The sequence below is a fragment of the Protopterus annectens genome, chromosome 2.part0, assembly GCF_019279795.1.
Source record: "Protopterus annectens isolate FY-2018-M chromosome 2.part0, PAN1.0, whole genome shotgun sequence".
Lineage (NCBI taxonomy): Eukaryota > Metazoa > Chordata > Ceratodontiformes > Protopteridae > Protopterus > Protopterus annectens.
The window spans coordinates 1,743,206,804-1,743,224,862 of NC_056728.1; the positions used below are offsets into that span (position 1 = coordinate 1,743,206,804).

At 45.4% G+C, this 18,059-nt stretch overlaps 1 protein-coding gene across 1 annotated transcript in view; it reads right to left on the minus strand.

The window, feature by feature from the left end:
- Window positions 1-18,059, minus strand: part of DNAJC16 (DnaJ heat shock protein family (Hsp40) member C16) — a 1,387,609-nt gene that overhangs the window by 108,034 nt on the left and 1,261,516 nt on the right. The window contains exon 13 of the mRNA XM_044061770.1: window positions 12,903-12,983. Coding sequence (XP_043917705.1) covers window positions 12,903-12,983 — 81 coding nt within the window. The remainder of the gene's footprint in view (window positions 1-12,902; window positions 12,984-18,059) is intronic.

Sequence of the window (18,059 nt, forward strand, 5' to 3'; positions counted from 1 at the left end):
ACTTACGAATAGACTTAGTCTTGTCCAGATAGAATTTCAGTTTTCTGTGCACATCTTGGGAGTAAAGCGGTATCTCATCTCAGTTCTCTGGATTGGGAAAGAAAGTAGGCAGACGGATTGCCTGATTTAGGGATATCTCATTCACCACTTTTGGCAAGAAAGAGGGGTTGACTCTTAGTGACACCCTAACCCTATAAAAATAAGAAAAGGAGAAACAGCCACAAGTGCCTGTAGTTCTGAGACTCTCCTAGCAGATGTGAGAGCTAGCAACAAAATGTTTTTTCTAGGTGCTGAGCTTGAGAGTAGAAGTGGCTGTCTCAAAGGGAAGCAGAGAGAGGTACTCAGCACAAAGTTGAGATCTCAAGGGGGGGGGGGTTACAGGTTTTCTTTGATGGTTTAAAAGCAAAACCCACTTTAAAAATTGTTAACTTCAAGCCTGGACATAACAGGTGAATTGAGGGGAAGACAGGCTGAGATGACTGAAAGGTGAGCTTTAACAGAAGAACAAGCCTGACCACTTTTCATGAGCTCGCACACGGGATACAACTACAGGAACCACTGATTTTACAGGATCCCAAATGCCAGCTTGATACCATATTGAAAACCTTTTCCATTTGGCTATGGAGGATTTTCATGTGGTGGGTCTCCCTGCCCCCTGAAGGGTCAGAAGCATGTACTCAGAAAATCAGTGTCTGGAAGGGATCAGAATCCTATCATCCATAGATTTAGTTTGAGAAATAACAGCTTGGGGTGAAGCTATGAGCCCTTCTGTTGTGTGATCAGATCTGCTTTCTGGGGTAACTTGTGGTGATTGTCCCGGGCTTAGTAATAGAGAAGAGTGAACCAATGCTGCCTTGGATAAGGGGGAGTTAAAATACATTTTTTTCCATCTTTAATACAACCTTTAGTAGCACAGGAAGTGGAGGGAAGGCATAAATAAACTTCCTTGTCCACTGAAAATATAAAGCATCTGTCCTCCAAGCCAAGTGGCAAGCAGTCCTGGTGCAAAAGAAGGAGTGGTGTTTGTTGCTCTCTGAGGCAAATAAGTCCATCTTTGGTGTTCCCCACCTGTGGACTATGTCTAGGAAGACCTATTGTTGAGCATCCATTCGCAGGGGGGGGTGGTGACGATGGACCATTTAAGATGGTCTGCTAGGATGTTGTAATGGGATGGAAAAAGAAGTTATGTCTTACCATAACGTTCCATCTTTATTGTTGATCCTTGTTCATTACGTGTGGGTACTGGTTCCGACCTCGGAACTGAGCTGGCCATCTTCCAAGCTTGCGTCAGCTAAAAACTCTCGAGCTAAAACTCTTACCCAGAATTCCCCCCTCCATGTTACCTCAGACTGAGTTTGCAAGTCAAAGGAAGCTAGAGGCTACCTCTGGTCAAATGACCTAAAAGAACCGGATGGTGAAATCCACTAGAAGCCACAGGAGGGGGAAGGAGGGAGGGTCATAATGACTGAACGAGGATCAACAATACAGATGGAGGGTTGTAATGACTGAACGAGGATCAACAATACAGATGGAACGTTATGGTAAGACATAACTTCTTTATCTGATATTGTTAATCTTCGTTCATTCCTTACATGTGGGACAGAGTCTCCAGCTACCTCTATTCCTGGGAGGCTCTCATGGAAGGACATTCCTGACCACCACAGAACAAAAAGATGCTCTTCCCCTGGAGGCCAATTCCAATTTGTAATGATTGATGAAGGTATAAGGCACAGCCCAAGTTGCAGCTGCACAGATGTCATGTAAAGAAGCACTGGCATGGAAGGCAGCAGAAGTTGCCACCGACCTTGTCGAATGAGCCTTTATGGTAGTAGGCAATGGAATGTTAAGTTATGTATAAATGAAGGTCACACAGTCTTTCAACCATCTAGCCAATGTGACCTTAGCAACAGCACATCCTAATCTAGGTCCAGAATAGGCCAAAAATAATTGGTCTGATTTACGAGAGGCCTTAGTCCTGTTCAAGTAGTAGCGAATTTGCCTGTGAATTTCTAGGGTATGTAGGCAATACTCTCCTTTGTTTGAATAGTTGGGAAAGAAAATTGGCAATTCAATGGTTTGGTTAATGGACATTTCAGAGATCACTTCTGGCAGAAAGGAAGCATTAGTTCTCAATGACACTTTATCTCTATGAAATATCAAGTATGGACTCTTGATGCTTAAAGCTTGAAGCTCAGAGATAGGTCTGGCAGAAGTAATGGTGACCAAAAACAAGGTTTTCCATGACAAGTATTTGAAGTCACAAGAAGAAGCTGGTTCAAAAGGTGGCATTGTCAAAGCTTGTAGAACCAATGACAGGTCCCATGGTTGAATAGGTTCTCTAAAAGGGGGCTTTAGATCATTCACACCTTTTATGAAGGTCTTGCATAATTTATGTGACATAAGAGAGGAGTCTTGGACACCCTCATGGAAATTAGATATTGCAGCTAAATGGACTCTAATGGTAAAGGCCGATAGACCCGAATGAAATAGGTTGGCTAGATACTCCAGTACTATCGACACTGGTGCTGAAAAGGGATCTACTTGCTTTTCTTTCAGCCAAAGGATAAATATTTTCCACTTGCTTAGATAAGTAATTCTAGTGGAAGACTTATGAGATGCAATAAGAATGTCCCGTACTAGCAAAGAAAGATCATTCTGCCTGGCAATCAAGGGAATTGGAGGAGCCAAGCTGTGAGCTTCAGGCTGTCCAAGTTAGGATGAATCCGATTCTGCAGATGGGAGATCAACCCCGGAGTTGGATAGAGAATCCATGGTTGATCTAGCAGGTGACGACAAAGGAAGGGGAACCAAATCTGACAAGGCCAATATGGTGCTATGAGGATCACCTTGCTCTTCAACCGGCGGGCTTTCATCAGAAACTGGGGAAAGAAGACCCGAGGGCCAATCGTGGACTACAGTGCCCCTGGGTGACTGTCCCGGAGGAGGAATCAGGGTGAAATAGTTGCTACATTTGTAGCTGGTCGGGGATGCAAAGAGGTCACAGCAAGGAAGACCCCAGAGGTGAAAGATCTCCGCCATTATCAAGGGATTCAGGGACCACTCGTAAGGTTGTAGAAAGCACCTGCTGAGTCTGTCTGCTATCATGTTGGAACTCCTGGGAATGTGCGTTGCTAGAAGAAAACGGTTGGTAGCCATCATCCATTGCCATATCCTCATGGCCTAACGACAGAGTGGGTAAGATTTGGTTCCGCCCTGTTTGTTGATGTACCAGACCACCACCATGTTGTCTGATTGTATCGCAATAGTCCCAAACTGCAGTAGGGGATGGAATGCTCGCAACACCAGAAGCACCACCTTCAGCTCTAGAACATTTATATGCAGTTGGGCCTCCAATTCGGACCAAGTACCTTGGACTGTCTGTCCCTGACATAGCCTCCCCCCCACCCTATCAGGGAGGCGTCCATGGTCACTGTAGTCTTGGGCTGCTGGGGGGAGAATGGGCGAGATCATTGTGACAGGTTGTGGGTCATCCACCAATTTAAATCCTGTTTGCACCTGTGAGTTACTCGAATTTTGGCTGAAAGAGGACACTGAAAAGGATACCATTGGGTGAGCAGTAGCCATTGTAGAAGCCTCATGTGAAACCTGGCCAGGGGGACAATGGTGATGGAGGCTGCCATGGAACCCAACAGCTGTAGGACAGAGTGAGCTGTGGATTTCTCCCTTGAAAGGATTGGTATCAGTTGTTGCTTTATCCTTAGAATTCTGTGCTCTGGAATGGATGCTCTGCAATTCTTTGTATATAAGATGACCCCTATGAATTCTGTGGACTGAGATGGGATGAGATTGAATTTTTGCCAGTTTATGGTTATGCCTAGCCTTTCTGCAGCAAGGAGAGAGTATGCCAGGGCTTCTTCCAATAGATGTCTGGTGGGAGCGGAAATGAGCCAGTCGTCTAGGTCTGGAAACACCTGGAATCCTTGTAGTCGCAAGTGAGCTGTGATGACTGCCATGTATTTTGTGAACACTCTGGGGGCTGTAGAGAGTCCGAAGGGCAGTACTCTGAACTGGTAGTGACTGGCTCCAACACGGAAGTGCAGAAATCTTCTTGATGGCCTGTCCACTTTTATGTGGTGGTATGCATCTTGAAGATCTATCGAGCACATTCAATCATTTTTTCCCAAAAGCAGGAGGATAGACTGTATTGTGACCATCTGGAATTTTTGTACTCTTACAAACTTGTTCAGTACACACTGAGATCCAAAATTGGTCTCCAGTCCCCGGTTTTCTTTGGCACCAAAAATAGTCTTGAGTAGAATCCGGATCCTATCTGGTCTGGAGGGACTATTTGGATGACTCTTTTTTTTAGCAGCTTTGATATCTCTAATGCTGCTTATTCCCTTTGACTGGGTGGAACGTCGGGTAAGTTTGTTGGGGGGGGCAGGACAAAGTTCGAAGGGAATATAGTAACCTCTGATTATCATCCTTTGTACCCAAGAGTAGGTGGTGATGGTTAGCCAGGCAGAAGGGTACAAGGAGAAATGACCCCCAACCACCTCCAGAGGAAAGAAGTTGGACCGCTCTTCATGAGCGCTAGTAGGATTGGCCAGGAAAAGAGTCCCTGGAACCCTGGTTACACGGACCCCCTCTGCCCCAAAAAGGGAGTCTTCTTTGTGAGTTCCCCCCTCTGCCTCTAGGGGAGAACTTGGCCTGTGTTTCACGGAAAGGACCCTGAGACTTTTTGTACCATATCTTCCCACTCTTCTGGTTTCTGGAGAAAGCACGTTGAGGGGAAGAATAACAGACACCCATGGCAGAAAGGGTCTTACCATCCTGTTCACATCTGGCCAGTGTGCTTTTAACCTTGGGTCCAAACAATGAAGAGGCTTCGATGGGAGCATTGAGAAAGGAAGCCTTGAAGGGTTCCACGAAATTACATAAGCGCATCCAAGCGTGTCGTCTCAGAACAAAGCCTGAACTCGCCGCTCTAGCTACTCCTTCTGATGTGTGAGATATCAGGTGCATGGAGGAGTTAGATATCAATTCAGTGGTGGCCAGCTGAGAGGCCACTTTGTCACGGACCTCATCAGACACGGCACCAGCCAAAGTTTCAGAGAGCTCAGAAATTAAATCCCTTCGAAGCCTGGCAAAGTGTGCCATATAATTCAGGGACCTGATTGCAAAGGTCGCTGATGCAAATGTATACTTCCCTATTCTGTCCAGAGCCCGGAACTCTTTTTTGGGTGGATGGACAGTCTGTTTTGCTTCTTCCGCCAGGTCCTTCTTGGTTGCAGCCGCCACCACCAGAGCATCTACAGGAAGACCTTTGGACCAATGGAGGTCAGTAGCAGGAGAGGACAAAAATGTATCTGGCCTCCGGGGAATGGCCTCAACGGTGTCAAGAGCTGTCCACGCATGCTGCACGATGAGCCGGACCAGTTCGTTGGCAGGTGGAGTAACCCAGGAGGTAGGGGGCCGGGTGCAAAAGGCCTGTAAGAACACAGACTCTTCAGAGGTTGGGTTAGAGGGCTGCCAGTCACCTCTCTGTTTAAGGATTTCAAGGATATCACCAAAGGATACCTCAGACGGTGACCGAGGGGACCTTTCCCCATCATCAAAGTCTGTGTCTTCAGTAAGGGACTCCTCTGTGGAGGCCATGTGCTTCCTCTTGCACAAGCTTTTTCGATGAACTTCCTCAGAGGGAGAAGCTGGGGAAGACGACGCAAAAGGGGTTTCCTGTGGGAGTATATCCTGAGGCCCTTGCGCCCAGTGTCCGCTAGGATCGACTTGTGTACATTGCAGTCCAGAGGAGGGTGGGGAGATTGATAGCACAGTATCGCCAGCCGATGTCAAAGCCTTCTCCATTAGTAGGAAGGCCGGTCCACTTGAAGAGGGGAGAGTGTTCAGGACAGGGGTCACCCCTCCCCTAAGTGGCTCAGCCTGCCGACTCGGAGTCCCTGGATGGTTGTGAAACACCAAGTTACATACGCCACAGCTGACATCCTGGATCATAGCAAAACTCTCCTGCCACGAAGGCCACTGCGGTTCCTTAGTGAGGCCCATAAAGGGAACCATAGAGGGGGAAGACTGTGCTATATCAAGGGGCTTCAAAGGCAATGAAGGAGGAGAATAAGTAGGGGTCTTTGGCAAAGGGTGATCACCTCCCAAGGAAGGACAGGTCCTTGGGGGGACGGGATACCTCTGGCCAAAAGCACTTGATCCACAAGACGCAACACGTTTTGTTCAGAGAGGCTTCTAGTGGATTTCATGGACACAGCTGAGGGAGAGTCAGGTCTATCCAAAGATGGGGCAAGCTCGGTGCCCACCTCACCAGTTTGCACTGAAAACAACGGGGCCGTAAGGGACCAAACTACAGGTTTCTACACCGAGGAAATCATCGGTGCCGAAGTCATGGTCTGCACCAAAGATAAGGTCGGTGCCAAAGTGGTTGTCGGCGCTGAGGCTGGGACCAAAAAATCGGTGTCAAAAACTGAGTTGTCAGTTCTGGGTAAGTTGTCTGAGCCGATGTGGTAACAGTCTATATTGACTGGATAGTCGGTGCCGGTGGAGAAGTCTGAACCAAGGAGCCCCTCGGTACTGATACGGTAAAGGGCACGCTAGTCGGTACCAAAATCACAGATGGCGCTGATGGCCTTGGTGCTGAAGGTCTAGGCACCGAAAGTGCTGGAGCCGAAAAAGTCAGATCCGAAGTGGAAAGTTTAGCCTTCTTGGGTCTCGTTTGGTGGGAGTCCCCAGCCGGGGACGAAGGAAGAGACTTCACCTTTGTATGTTCATCAGTCTTTTTCTTATGGGATCTTGGAGGGGTTGAAGCCCATGACCCAGAAATTGCCTCTGAAAAAGGAGATTTAAGTAGCCCCTTCAATAACAATTTATTTTTCCTCTCAATCAACGCCCTGTTAGAGAAATTCTTACAAATTCCACAGGGCGGGTCAACTGATAAATGAGGCACACCCAAGCAATAGACACACAGGGAATGTGCATCTGAAGTAGGTAATTTATGGCCACAATCTGAACATCTCTTAAATCCTGGACTACCTTTTTTATCTGCCATGTTAAGAAAGAAGGAAAATCAGAAAGAATACCAGCAATGGTACAAGAAATACCCGAAGGTAAGGAGGAAATGGGGTTTACCAACGATGGTAAAGAAGAAAATACCTCGCGGTAAATAGGATGAAGGGGGTTGAAAAGATTCAAGAATGGATAGTTGCTAAATGCGATAAGGTAAGAGAAAACAATCTAGTAACTTTTCTAAGAGAAAAAGTTGTTTTAGACTAGTATGACAAAAAAATATTGTATTTGGCTCAAGAGAAGTAGCTTGACATGACCGAATGGTGACGTGGCAAACGAAATCTGGGGTAACAGGGAGAGGGGAATTCTGGGTAAGTGTTTTTGCTCGAGAGTTTGTAGCTGACACGAGCTTGGAAGATGGCGAGCTCGGTTCCGAGGTCAGAACCGACACCCACATGTAAGGAATGAACGAGAATTAACAATATCAGATTGTACATTGCTTGATGGGACATATCTGTCTTGATGGCTAGGCCCCAAGTGAGTTGGGCCAACTTGAATAACTGATATGATCTGTAATGGATTAGTGGAGAAGTCTCAGTACAGAACCCTGTAAGGACTGGTATGATCTGGTTCCTCTTTTCTTATGTACCATGTAACTGTTACACTACATTACTGTTACATTATCTGTGAATACTCACAAGGTCCAGGTTTCCAGAGCTGAACAAAGACTTATAAGGCCTCTTTCAGGTTGATGTGCTCCTCCTTGAAGTTGGGCTGCCAACAACCCTGGACACTGTGGCTTCCTGTCCACACCTTCCAAGCCTTGTCTGAAGCAACTGTCTACAGCTCTTGACTTGGACCTTGAAAGCCAGGCCTGGCTTGAGGTTCACAAGTGTCACTCACCACAGGATCCCCTTCTTAAGGCAAAGTATGAGAGAGGACAGTAAAGTGGAGAAGGGTCTGAAGAGACAGGATTTTGAAAGTGGGTACCTTAAAGAAGGTGTTGAGCAGGAAGAGATCCAGTATGGGCCTTTATTGTTCTTTTCCAGGCCTGTCTTTCAAGGTACAGACGCCAAGTCAAGAGCTGTGTCCAGGGGAAATGGTGTTGAGACCATATATTTTTCAGGTACCACTGACTTTTTCTCATATGCAACCTGGCTAAAGTAATCATTGGAATGATTGCTGCCATGTAGTCTACTGATGTGAGAATCTCCATGGCTGAAAAAGCTTGTACAGATATTACGGACTGGAAGTAAATTTTGAGACTGTGCATCTTTTTCCTGGGTCAAAAAGGCTTGCATGTTTTTGTGTCCAAACAACAACTCAAGAAAACTAAGCCCTGAGTGGGATGAAGGGAAGATTTTTTTAAATTGTCAGTAAATCCTAGTTGCATGAGGAGGGATAGACTGGACTTGAAATGCTGCAGTGAGACCCAAGGCAAAGAGGTCTAGTTTAGCAGATCATCTAAATAGGGGAATACCTGTATTCCCAATGTCCTGCAAAAGGCTATAACTGGGGCTAGACACTTTGTGAAAACTCTGGATATGGCAGAAAGCCCAAAAGGCAAAGCAGTAAACTGATAATGTAATGAGCCACTAAATTTTCTCAGGAATTTCCTGCAAGAAGGGCATACAGGGATATGCAGGTATACAACCTTCAAATCCAAAGATACTATAAAAGCCTGCCAATGAGTAAAGGGGAGAAGGGTCTGAAGAGACAGGATTTTGAAAGTGGGTACCTTGAAGAAGGTGTTGAGTTGGAAGAGATCCAGTATGGGTCTCCACTGTTCTTTTCCAGGTCTGGCTTCAAGGTACAGACACCTCAGTCCAGGCTTGGACAGGAAGCCATAAGGTCCAGGGTTGTGGGCAGCCCAACTGCAAGGAGGAGCACATCAACCTTAAAGAGATGAGGGCTCTCATTCAGGCCTTACAAGTTTTTACCCACCTCTGAAAACAAGGACCTCAAAGAATGTTCACAAATAATACAACAGTTATGCGGAACATAAGCAAGGAAAAAACAGATCATACTAGTGCTGCAGGTTGGCCCAGATTGCTTGGGACCTAGCCATCAAGACAGGCACGTCCCTTCAAACAGTATACATTCCATCCCAGATCAATGTCCTGACAGCCTCTCTCAGAAGGTCCATCAAAGACCACCCCCAATAAATGGGGGCTCAATAAACAGGTATTCCTAGACATAGTCCACAGGTAGTGAACACCACTGATATACGTATTTGCCTCAGAGAGCAACAGACAGCTCCCCCTCTTTTGCACCAGCACTCCTTGCCCTTTGGCTTGGAGAACAGAAGCATAATACGAACACTGGACAGGGAAGTCTCTTTATGCCTTCACTCCACCTCCTCTTCTACCAAAAGTACTACTAATGATCCGTAAAGAAAAGAAAAATTCTACTATTCATTCTTTTTTGGCAAAGGCATCATTGTTTCAGGTTCACTATTACTACACCAGGGGCAATCCCCACAAAGTGTATCTGATCACACAACAGAAGGGCTCATTACTTTCCCCGATCTACCATCCCTCATCCTACTACTATGGACAACAGGATTCTGATCCTTTCCAGACACCAATTTTCTGAGGACGTGCGCCTGGTTCTCTAGGAGTCAAGCATGGAAATCATACAAAGTCAAATGGAAAACATGTTCAATAGTGTCAAGCTAACAATCAGGACCCTATAAAATCAGAGGTTCCTCTTGTTTTATTCTATTTGTGTGAATTCATGAAAAGTTGTCTGGCTTATTCTTCTATTATAGCCCACCTTAGCCATCTTGGCCTTTCTTCCCTTTAATCCACTTGTTATTTCAAGGCTTGAAGTCAAACAATTTTTAAAAGGGGTTCTGTATTCAATCCGTCCAGGAAAACCTGTACTTATACCCACTGGGATCTCAACTTTGTGCTAAAAAAACACACTCCACTACCCACTGAACCAGGTGCTTCTTCTACTCTTAAATTCTGCACCTATAAAACCATTTTGATGCGATCTCTTACTTCTGTTAGGACAGTCTCAGGACTACCAGCACTCACAGAGGCTCCTCCTTTTCTTACTTTCCATAAGGACAAAGTGCACCCGAAGGTCAACTTCTCTTCCATGCCAAAAGTGATAAATGAAACATTCTTAAACCACCCCATCAATTTGCCTACTGTCTATCCTAACTCTCAGAACAGGGATGAGAGATTACTTCCTGGATGTGCACAGACAACTAAGACTATGTGGCCAAGACTAAGTCTATTCATAAGTCAGACCAACCAATCGTCTCTTTCATGGACTATGAACTAGGCCACCAGTATCCAAACAAACTACTGGAAGCTGGATTTCTAAGTCCCTTTCTCCCCATGGTGAATTATTGCCCTCTTTCCCAAGGGCTCACTCTACTAGAAAAGTAACATATTCTGGGGCTTTCTACAAGAGGTAGATTCAAAAACCATTGTGGAAGCTGATGCATGGTTTTCTGTGCACACTTTCACTAAACACTACAGAATTGAAGGCTTTTTCAGGCATAGGGCAGCCTTCACCAGGTCAGTCCTTTCTGGCCTCTTGGGCAGCTCTCACCATTCTCAGTGATCCTCTCTTCTGTTCTCTTGACCTTTGTAAAGCACTCATCTGGAATACTACAATAGTGATTTCAGTCAGGGAACACTACAGCTGTGTAGGAACTTACCATAACAATGGATGTCCTACTGATGACTGTTGAAGTATTCCTTCCCACCCTCCACCCCAACCTCTTGCTCTTTTCCTTTCTTCCATGTCTCTGCTACCCTGTCTGATGGACTCTAGAACTGAGGGGACCCAGTCTTCTCCTGTTATCCCCCTCCTAGATGACTACTTTCCTCTTAGATGTCTTCAAGCTGCTGGCATGGAGACAGCATGAAGATTTACAATGATACATCTGCCTATATACCCTTACACTTATGAGCTGAAGTCATACGTCGGATGTATAATACTGGGAATGTGTAGGCTTTGGTACTTGGCTGGATATCAGTGGTGAATATTCATCTGTTTGGAACACTGCAGCAGTGATCTCAGTTACCATACAAGCTGTTCCATATTCCTAAACTCATACACACGGCTTCTCATAAAACCTGAGCTAGCAGTGCACATCCCTATGAGAGTCTCTTTCTACCATGACTTATAATACTGTGGGGAAAAGAAAAAACAGGGAAATGGACAAACTGGTCAAAGACCATTAAAAAAACACTTTTGAAAAAAAAGTGGTCTGGGCTGAAGAACTCACAGTCCTTGTGAAAGACCAAATATGGTTATCAACTGAAGGACCTGCAGCTCTGACATCTTGTGAGCTGAGGTGATGTTCACCAGGAACAAAAAATATAAGATACAAACTTCAATTCTCATGAAACAACTATTTTGAATGGAGAGCAGTCACGACTGTTATCCATGAAAGTTTACATCCAAAGGAAGGAAGTGGTACCATAGATGAGTGCTAAAAGAATGCATGACCAACGTGACCATGTGGTGGAGAATTACAATCTTGCCCTCTACAAGGTCACTATAAACTAACACTACTGAAATGTACAGATACACAGCCTAGTCATGGAATAACTAAGGCAGTTGTCATACAAATACCCAAGGCAGGTCAAGATTACCTAAACAGCGACTAATTGTAGTTGTTTTGAGCACTGCTTTACCAAATGCAGAGCCTCTACTACTTGGAACAGTTAAGTCAGTATGTTGGAAGGCTTCTGTTAGTCTCCGTCACTTCTGACACACCACCTGGCAGGTCTGAAACAACAGACAGCTATTATCTGATCCATGCTATAGGGCATTCTCCTCTATGAAAGTTTGAAATCACACAAGTCTCAGCTACCATGGTGTGAACTCTGTGTTGATGTGTGAAATAAATCATAATAGTGGGAAGATGTACAGGAATTCCCCTTACCATAGAACAGAAAACACATATACTGTAAATTTCCCCTTGTTCTGATGTCCCAACCAGAAAATGGGGGTGGGTCATCACATTCCGCTGAATGAAAAATAGGTCAATTTCTGGAATGCTCACTTTCAAAAGATCACTATGCATACTGATAAAGAATATTCACTGTCAAAATGAAGGAGTAAGCTACACTAGACATGAGCTGCTTTCACAAGGATGTTTTCCTTAAGAATGGATCTGAAATGCATAATCACATGACTCACTATCTCATTAGCATCAACTCACTTAAATATTAACCTAATTCACCCACATATTGCTATATATGTCACATACCCTTACTTTAAAGTTCTGCGTACTATACTTACACGTTACATACGAAAAAAAAATTAAGGTTCATCATTTGTCATGCAAGTCATGTGACGTACATAGAAAACAATTGCAGAAAATTAAAAAAAAAAAATAATAAAATATATATATATATACATACACACACAAGCAATATTTTCAATAATATGCGATCACTATATCTAAGCATTTTCTTGAACAGTCCTTCAAACCAGAGTAATTACAAACACCACCTTAGCTGGAAATGTCACTAGGCTTGCTATACTCATCACTGTTGGCAGTTTTTGAATCAGAGCTATGATAAGTCTTCTTCAGGAAACCAACAAACGTAGAGGTAAAATCTTGCTGAAATTCAAAATCAGGAGATTGAACTAGGTCTCTTTCTTAAGAGGGAATGGACAATTGTGTTAGTTTTTGTATCTTGGGGAATAACATGTAAATTCACTCAGAATTCCTAGTACTGAATTCACATCTTCCATGCCAAATATTTTCATAAATTTCTTTACAAATCTACCCTCCTTTGTTACATTTCCCTTTCTGGACCCCCCCCAGACACATCTTCAATGTTACAAATCAAATACACACATATGCCAAACTGGGCTCATCAACATTTATCCATCTTAACAATACTATACTACAGTGAAAATGGCAAAATGTTTACCTGAATGCCTGAATTATAACTGTTCCAAACAGTATGAAAAGTGCAGAAAATATCAAGGACACAAGAGGCATCATTTCCCGCCTTAAAGAAAAAAAGAAATAATGTAAGATATGGATAACTGTGTGCCTGGTTTTACAGTTTTAAATCTAATTAAAATTACAAAGAAACAGTGCAGCTTTGTGTAGTAGTAAATACAGCAATTACGGTCCAACCAAACTAAACAGCTAATACTCTGCTTTTCCAACAAATGCTTTCAAGCTTTCTGTGCAGCTCATTCTACTATTTATTTACATTTGGTAACCGGGAAAGTCCAGTGGGTCAGAAACCCATTTTCAGTGGAGGCCTGGGGAAAAGCTCCAAGAATGGTTACAAGACATGGTGTCACATCAGATGAGCAAGTATATACAAAAGTATACAAGTAAAGTACAGTTGTGTACACTTACCATAAATGTAGATGTTAAGAGTGTATTCACTGTTGCAGTCATCACATTTGGGTTATCCCTGCCAGGGTAGCCCTCGGTCGGCCTGAATACCAGAGACTTAGTATTTCTGCGTCAGTTGCTGTTGCTCAAGAACTGACGTCAGGTCGTCAGTGGTATAGAGGAAGCCATCCGACGCCATTACATCAGTTTTTCTTGCCCTAACCCGTCAGGAGCCTCCAAAGTAGGTGGTCAGGCTCTGGTGGAAGAACCCCACCAGTGGAAAATAAATACCAATATGTCCCTTGTGAGGAAAGGTGAACAACAAGGAAAAAAAGGAAGAAAAAGAGAAAGTGGGATGGAGGGAGGGAAACCAGGACTGCAACAGTGAATACAATCGAACATCTACATTTATGGTAAGTGTACACAACTGTACTATGTTCTTTGTGTTTCACTGTTGCAGTCATCACATTTGGGTGGATTCCCAAAGCTGAGGAAATGGGTGGAGGCAGTCCAGGAAGCTAGGGGCTGGCTAGCATGCCCTGCAAGACTGCAGAGGCAGACCCTGCCCTGAATTTGGAGAAGAGAGGCAGGTGGTAATGCTTGGTAAAAATTAACAGCTGTCCAGGTGGCAGCCTTCAGGATGTCCCTGGTGGGGACTCCTCTGAGGAAAGCTGCAGAGGTGGAGGCTGCTCTGGTGGAGTGTGTCCTGACCCTTGGGGGGAGGCCTGCCATGCTGTTTGTAGCAGAAATGGATGCAGTGTGCTATCCATTTGGAAATGGTTTGCTTGCAGATGGCTTTGCCTTCTGCCCCTGAAGCAAAGCTAACCAGCAATTGATCATCAGACTTTTTGAAAGGTTTAGTCATGTCCAGATAGTATCTGGGCTGTCTGTGTACATCTAGAGAGTGCAGAATCCTTTCCCCCTTGTTCTATGGATTAGGAAAGAAGGTGGGTAAATGGATAAATTGGTTGAGAGCCACACTGGACACCACCTTGGGCATGAAGGATGGATTAGTTCTGAGGGATACCCTGTCTGCATGGAAGATGAAGGGTTCCACAGCCATGAGTGCTTGCAGCTCAGAGACACTTCTGGCTGAAGTGATGGCCAGGAGGCAGGCTGTCTTCCAGGAGAGAAATTTTAGCTCTGCAGAAGAAGCTGGTTCGAAAGGGGAGAGGGTGAGCTTTTCCAAGACAAAGTTAAGGTCCCAAGCTGGTGTTGGTGCCCTTCGGGGGGCCTCAAGTTGCTAGCCCCTCTGAGGAACTATTTAATCAAAGGGTGTGAAAAAAGAGGCTGCTCAGTGGGAAAATGAGCAGAAATAGCAGAGGCATGAATTTTTATAGGGGAGAAAGAGAGACCACTGTATAGTAGGTCAGCTAAGTAACCCAGGATGAGAGGGATGGAGGGCTGTGACGTTTTGGCCCCCTTAGCCTGGATCCAGGTGCAGAACCTTTTCCATTTATCTGCACAAGACTTTCTGGTGCTAGGGTGTCTGGCCTCTCGGATAACATCCAGAACCTGTTTACTGAGAATGGCAGATTGGTCAGGGGTTAGGGTACAAGCCAAGCCGCCAAACTGAGTGTCTGTAATTGGGGGTGCATAAATTCCCCTTCCCTCTGGGTTAGGAGGTTTGGAATCTGAGGAAGATTCCATGGAGGCAGTGGGGACAGGCTGTGCAGCAAAGGGTACCAGTGCTGTCTGTGCCAGTCTAGAGCTATGAGAATGGTCCTTGGTTTTTTCCTCCCTTATTTTGAGCAGTACCCTGGGAATGAAAAGCAGGGGAGGAAAGGCATAGACTGAGAGGTTTACCAAGGGGAAGGACAGGGTATCCACTTTCCAAGCCATGCAGTGATGCTCTTTGGTGCAGAATTTGCTGAGCTGATGGTTGGTGTGGGAGGCAAAGAGGTCAATCTCCAGGGTTCCCCATTTCTGAGTTATTAGGAAGAAGGTGTTTTTGTTGAGCTGCCACTTGTGAGGGTCCAAGAGCTTTCTGCTTAATTGGTCTGCCATGGGGTTGAGAGAGCCTGGCAGGTATTGTACTAACAGGTGTATTTGCATGGAAGAGGCTGTGAACCAAAGGGTCATGGCCAGCCTGCACAGCGGGTAGGAGTGTATCCCTCCCTGCTTATTGATGTACCACATCATACTGGTGTTGTCTGTTTTGATCAGGAGAACCACTGGAGAGAGAAGGGGTTTGAAAGCTATCAAGGACTGCTGCACAGCCATCATCTCTTTTTGACTGATGTGCAGGGGGAGTTGCTGGGGGTTCCATTGGCCCTGTATGCACCCACTGTCCACATGTGCACCCCAAGCGTAGTCTGATGAGTCTGTGGTGAGGGTCTGCGCAGCAGGGTGTGGGTAAGAAGGGCAATTCCTTGTTGTGGGAGCAGGCTGTTGCCCACCAAAGAAATTCCTTCCTCAGGCAAGGAATAATGGGCAGAAGAGTTTCCATATCTTGAGTGTTGACATCAAAGGCTCTTTAGGTACCACTGAAGGTTCCTCATATGGAGTCTGGCACATGGAATGAGGAGTATGCAAGACGCCATGAACCACAGAGCTTGCAGGATTTTCCTTGCAGAAAGCTGGGGCCTGGTGGCCAGTTGACAGAAGTAAGTGGATAGGAAAATTTGTTTCTCTGGTGTAAGGCATGCCATCTGGGATGCTGTGTCCAGACTTGCTCCCAGGAAGATTATCCTTTTGGTGGGTACCTATTTTGATCAGTTTCGTTGATTGTATACCCTAGGGAGGTTAGTAGGTCTTTTACAAAGGCCAGATCTTTGAGCAGCTTTTCCTGGCTGTCTGCATGAATCAGGCAGTCGTCTAAGTATGGGGTATATTTGAATATTTCTTTGTCTGCAAAAGGCAATAGCCAGAGCCAGACATTTTGTGAAAACTCGGAGCAGTAGATAAGCCAAAGGGAAGCACAGAGAACTGAAAGTGTTGAGATCCTGCCCTGAAGCAGAGATATTTACTGCAGGACTCCCTGATAGGAATGTGGAGGTAGGCCTCTTTTAGGTCCAGGGTGGCTAGCCAGGCATCCTTGAAGAGCATGGGTAGCAGCTGCTGGAGGGTGAGCATTTTGAATTTTGGGATCACCAGAAAGGTGCTCAGAATGGATAGATAGAGGATGGGGCGCCAGGTGCCCTCATTTCTAAGGGCTAGAAAAAGTCTGGAGTAGAAGTTTTGGCCTATCTGCTCTGCAGGAATGTGCTCTACTTCCCCCAAGGAGAGCAGGGAATGGATTTGCTTTTGAGCCTCTGCCTACTGATTTGGTGGTAGATCTGGGAACCCTTTTGGGGTTGGAAGGGTGTGGAAGGAGAATTTGTGCTTGAGACACAATGTTCAGAATCCATTGGTCCTTGGTAATTGTGGCCCAGGTGCTTGAGTGAAAGGAGAGTTTTCCTCCTAGGGGTATGTGAAGGTGGGCAGAAGCGAGGTTGGGAAGGGGTGAGTCATTGCGAGTTCTTACCATAAGGGGTGGCTTAGAACTCCCAGGTTTTGAAGTGGAGGTAGTCCACTGCTTAGATCTCTGCAACCCCTGGGACTGCTGTCTGGGGGGGGGTCCGTTTCCACGGGGTCTAGGCTGGCCCTGTCTACTCGGAGCAGGAAAGGACCAGTGTTTGGAGGGAAAATGCCTGCTGAACTTCAAAGAAATCTAACAGTCTGCATAGATTTTCCTTTTTCTTCCATCTTTTTTTAAGACCTCTTCTGCTTCAGTGCCAAATAAGTATCTTTGTGCAAGGGTGCATCCAACAATTTTGATTTGACATGGTCTGGCAGGGGTTGTTCCTTAAGCCATGTATGTCTTCTAATGACAGATCCGGTGACTGCTGCCCTGCAAGAAGGTTCTAGGGCATCAAAACCACAGTGCAAAGTGTGTTTAGTTACCTGACCAGCAGAATGCATTACGTCTTGTAAATCTTTAGATTCTGCCCATGCAGGAAAGGAGGAATTTTTTTGTTTAAGGCGTTCCAAGGTATGTTGTTGATACTTAAGCATATGGAACTGACAATTTAGTGCCCTGATAGCAAGAGTAGCTGAGGTGTATACTTTTTTACCCCATCTGTTCAGTGCTCGGGAATCCCCGTCTGAGGGGGTGGGATTCTTAGCGGAGGTTGCTTTAATCCCTTTAGGCCCATGAGTAATGACCTCAGGGTCAGCTGTTGGATTTTTAAAAAGATATTTGTGCAAGTCAGGGACTCTGTAGTACCTGTTTGGTTTTCTGGGAGCAGGATGGCATCTGAAGTCAAGCTTGATTCAAGGAAGACATCATCCACCACATCTAGGACTGGGAGGATGGCTTAGGACCTGTGTTATGGAAGGTCCAGGAACTCTCCGAGTCTCTTTTAGACTGCAGGTAGTCTTGACTCTCCCATTGGAAATGCTCCCTTAAGGTATGCAGGGTTTCCCCAAAGGAAAAATCCTCTGGGGGAGAGGCTGAAGGAATGGATTCCTCAGCATCAGAATCCTCATATGTGAAGAGGGGCTGCATGTCTTCATAGTCAGATGCATCAGATTCATCTGACTGTTGTTCAGACAAAACTACCGGAGACAGATCTCTTTTCTTTTTGAGGGAGTGGCTTGGCTTCCCCTAATCAGCATGATAAGGTCTTCTGCCATTTTAAGCATTTGAGACTGAGGCAAGGGAGCGGGCACCTGAGAATGGGTAGTTGGTTTCTTGGGTGTGATTCGACCCCTGGGCCTACGGAACTCAGTTGTTTTCGAAAGAACGGTAGCC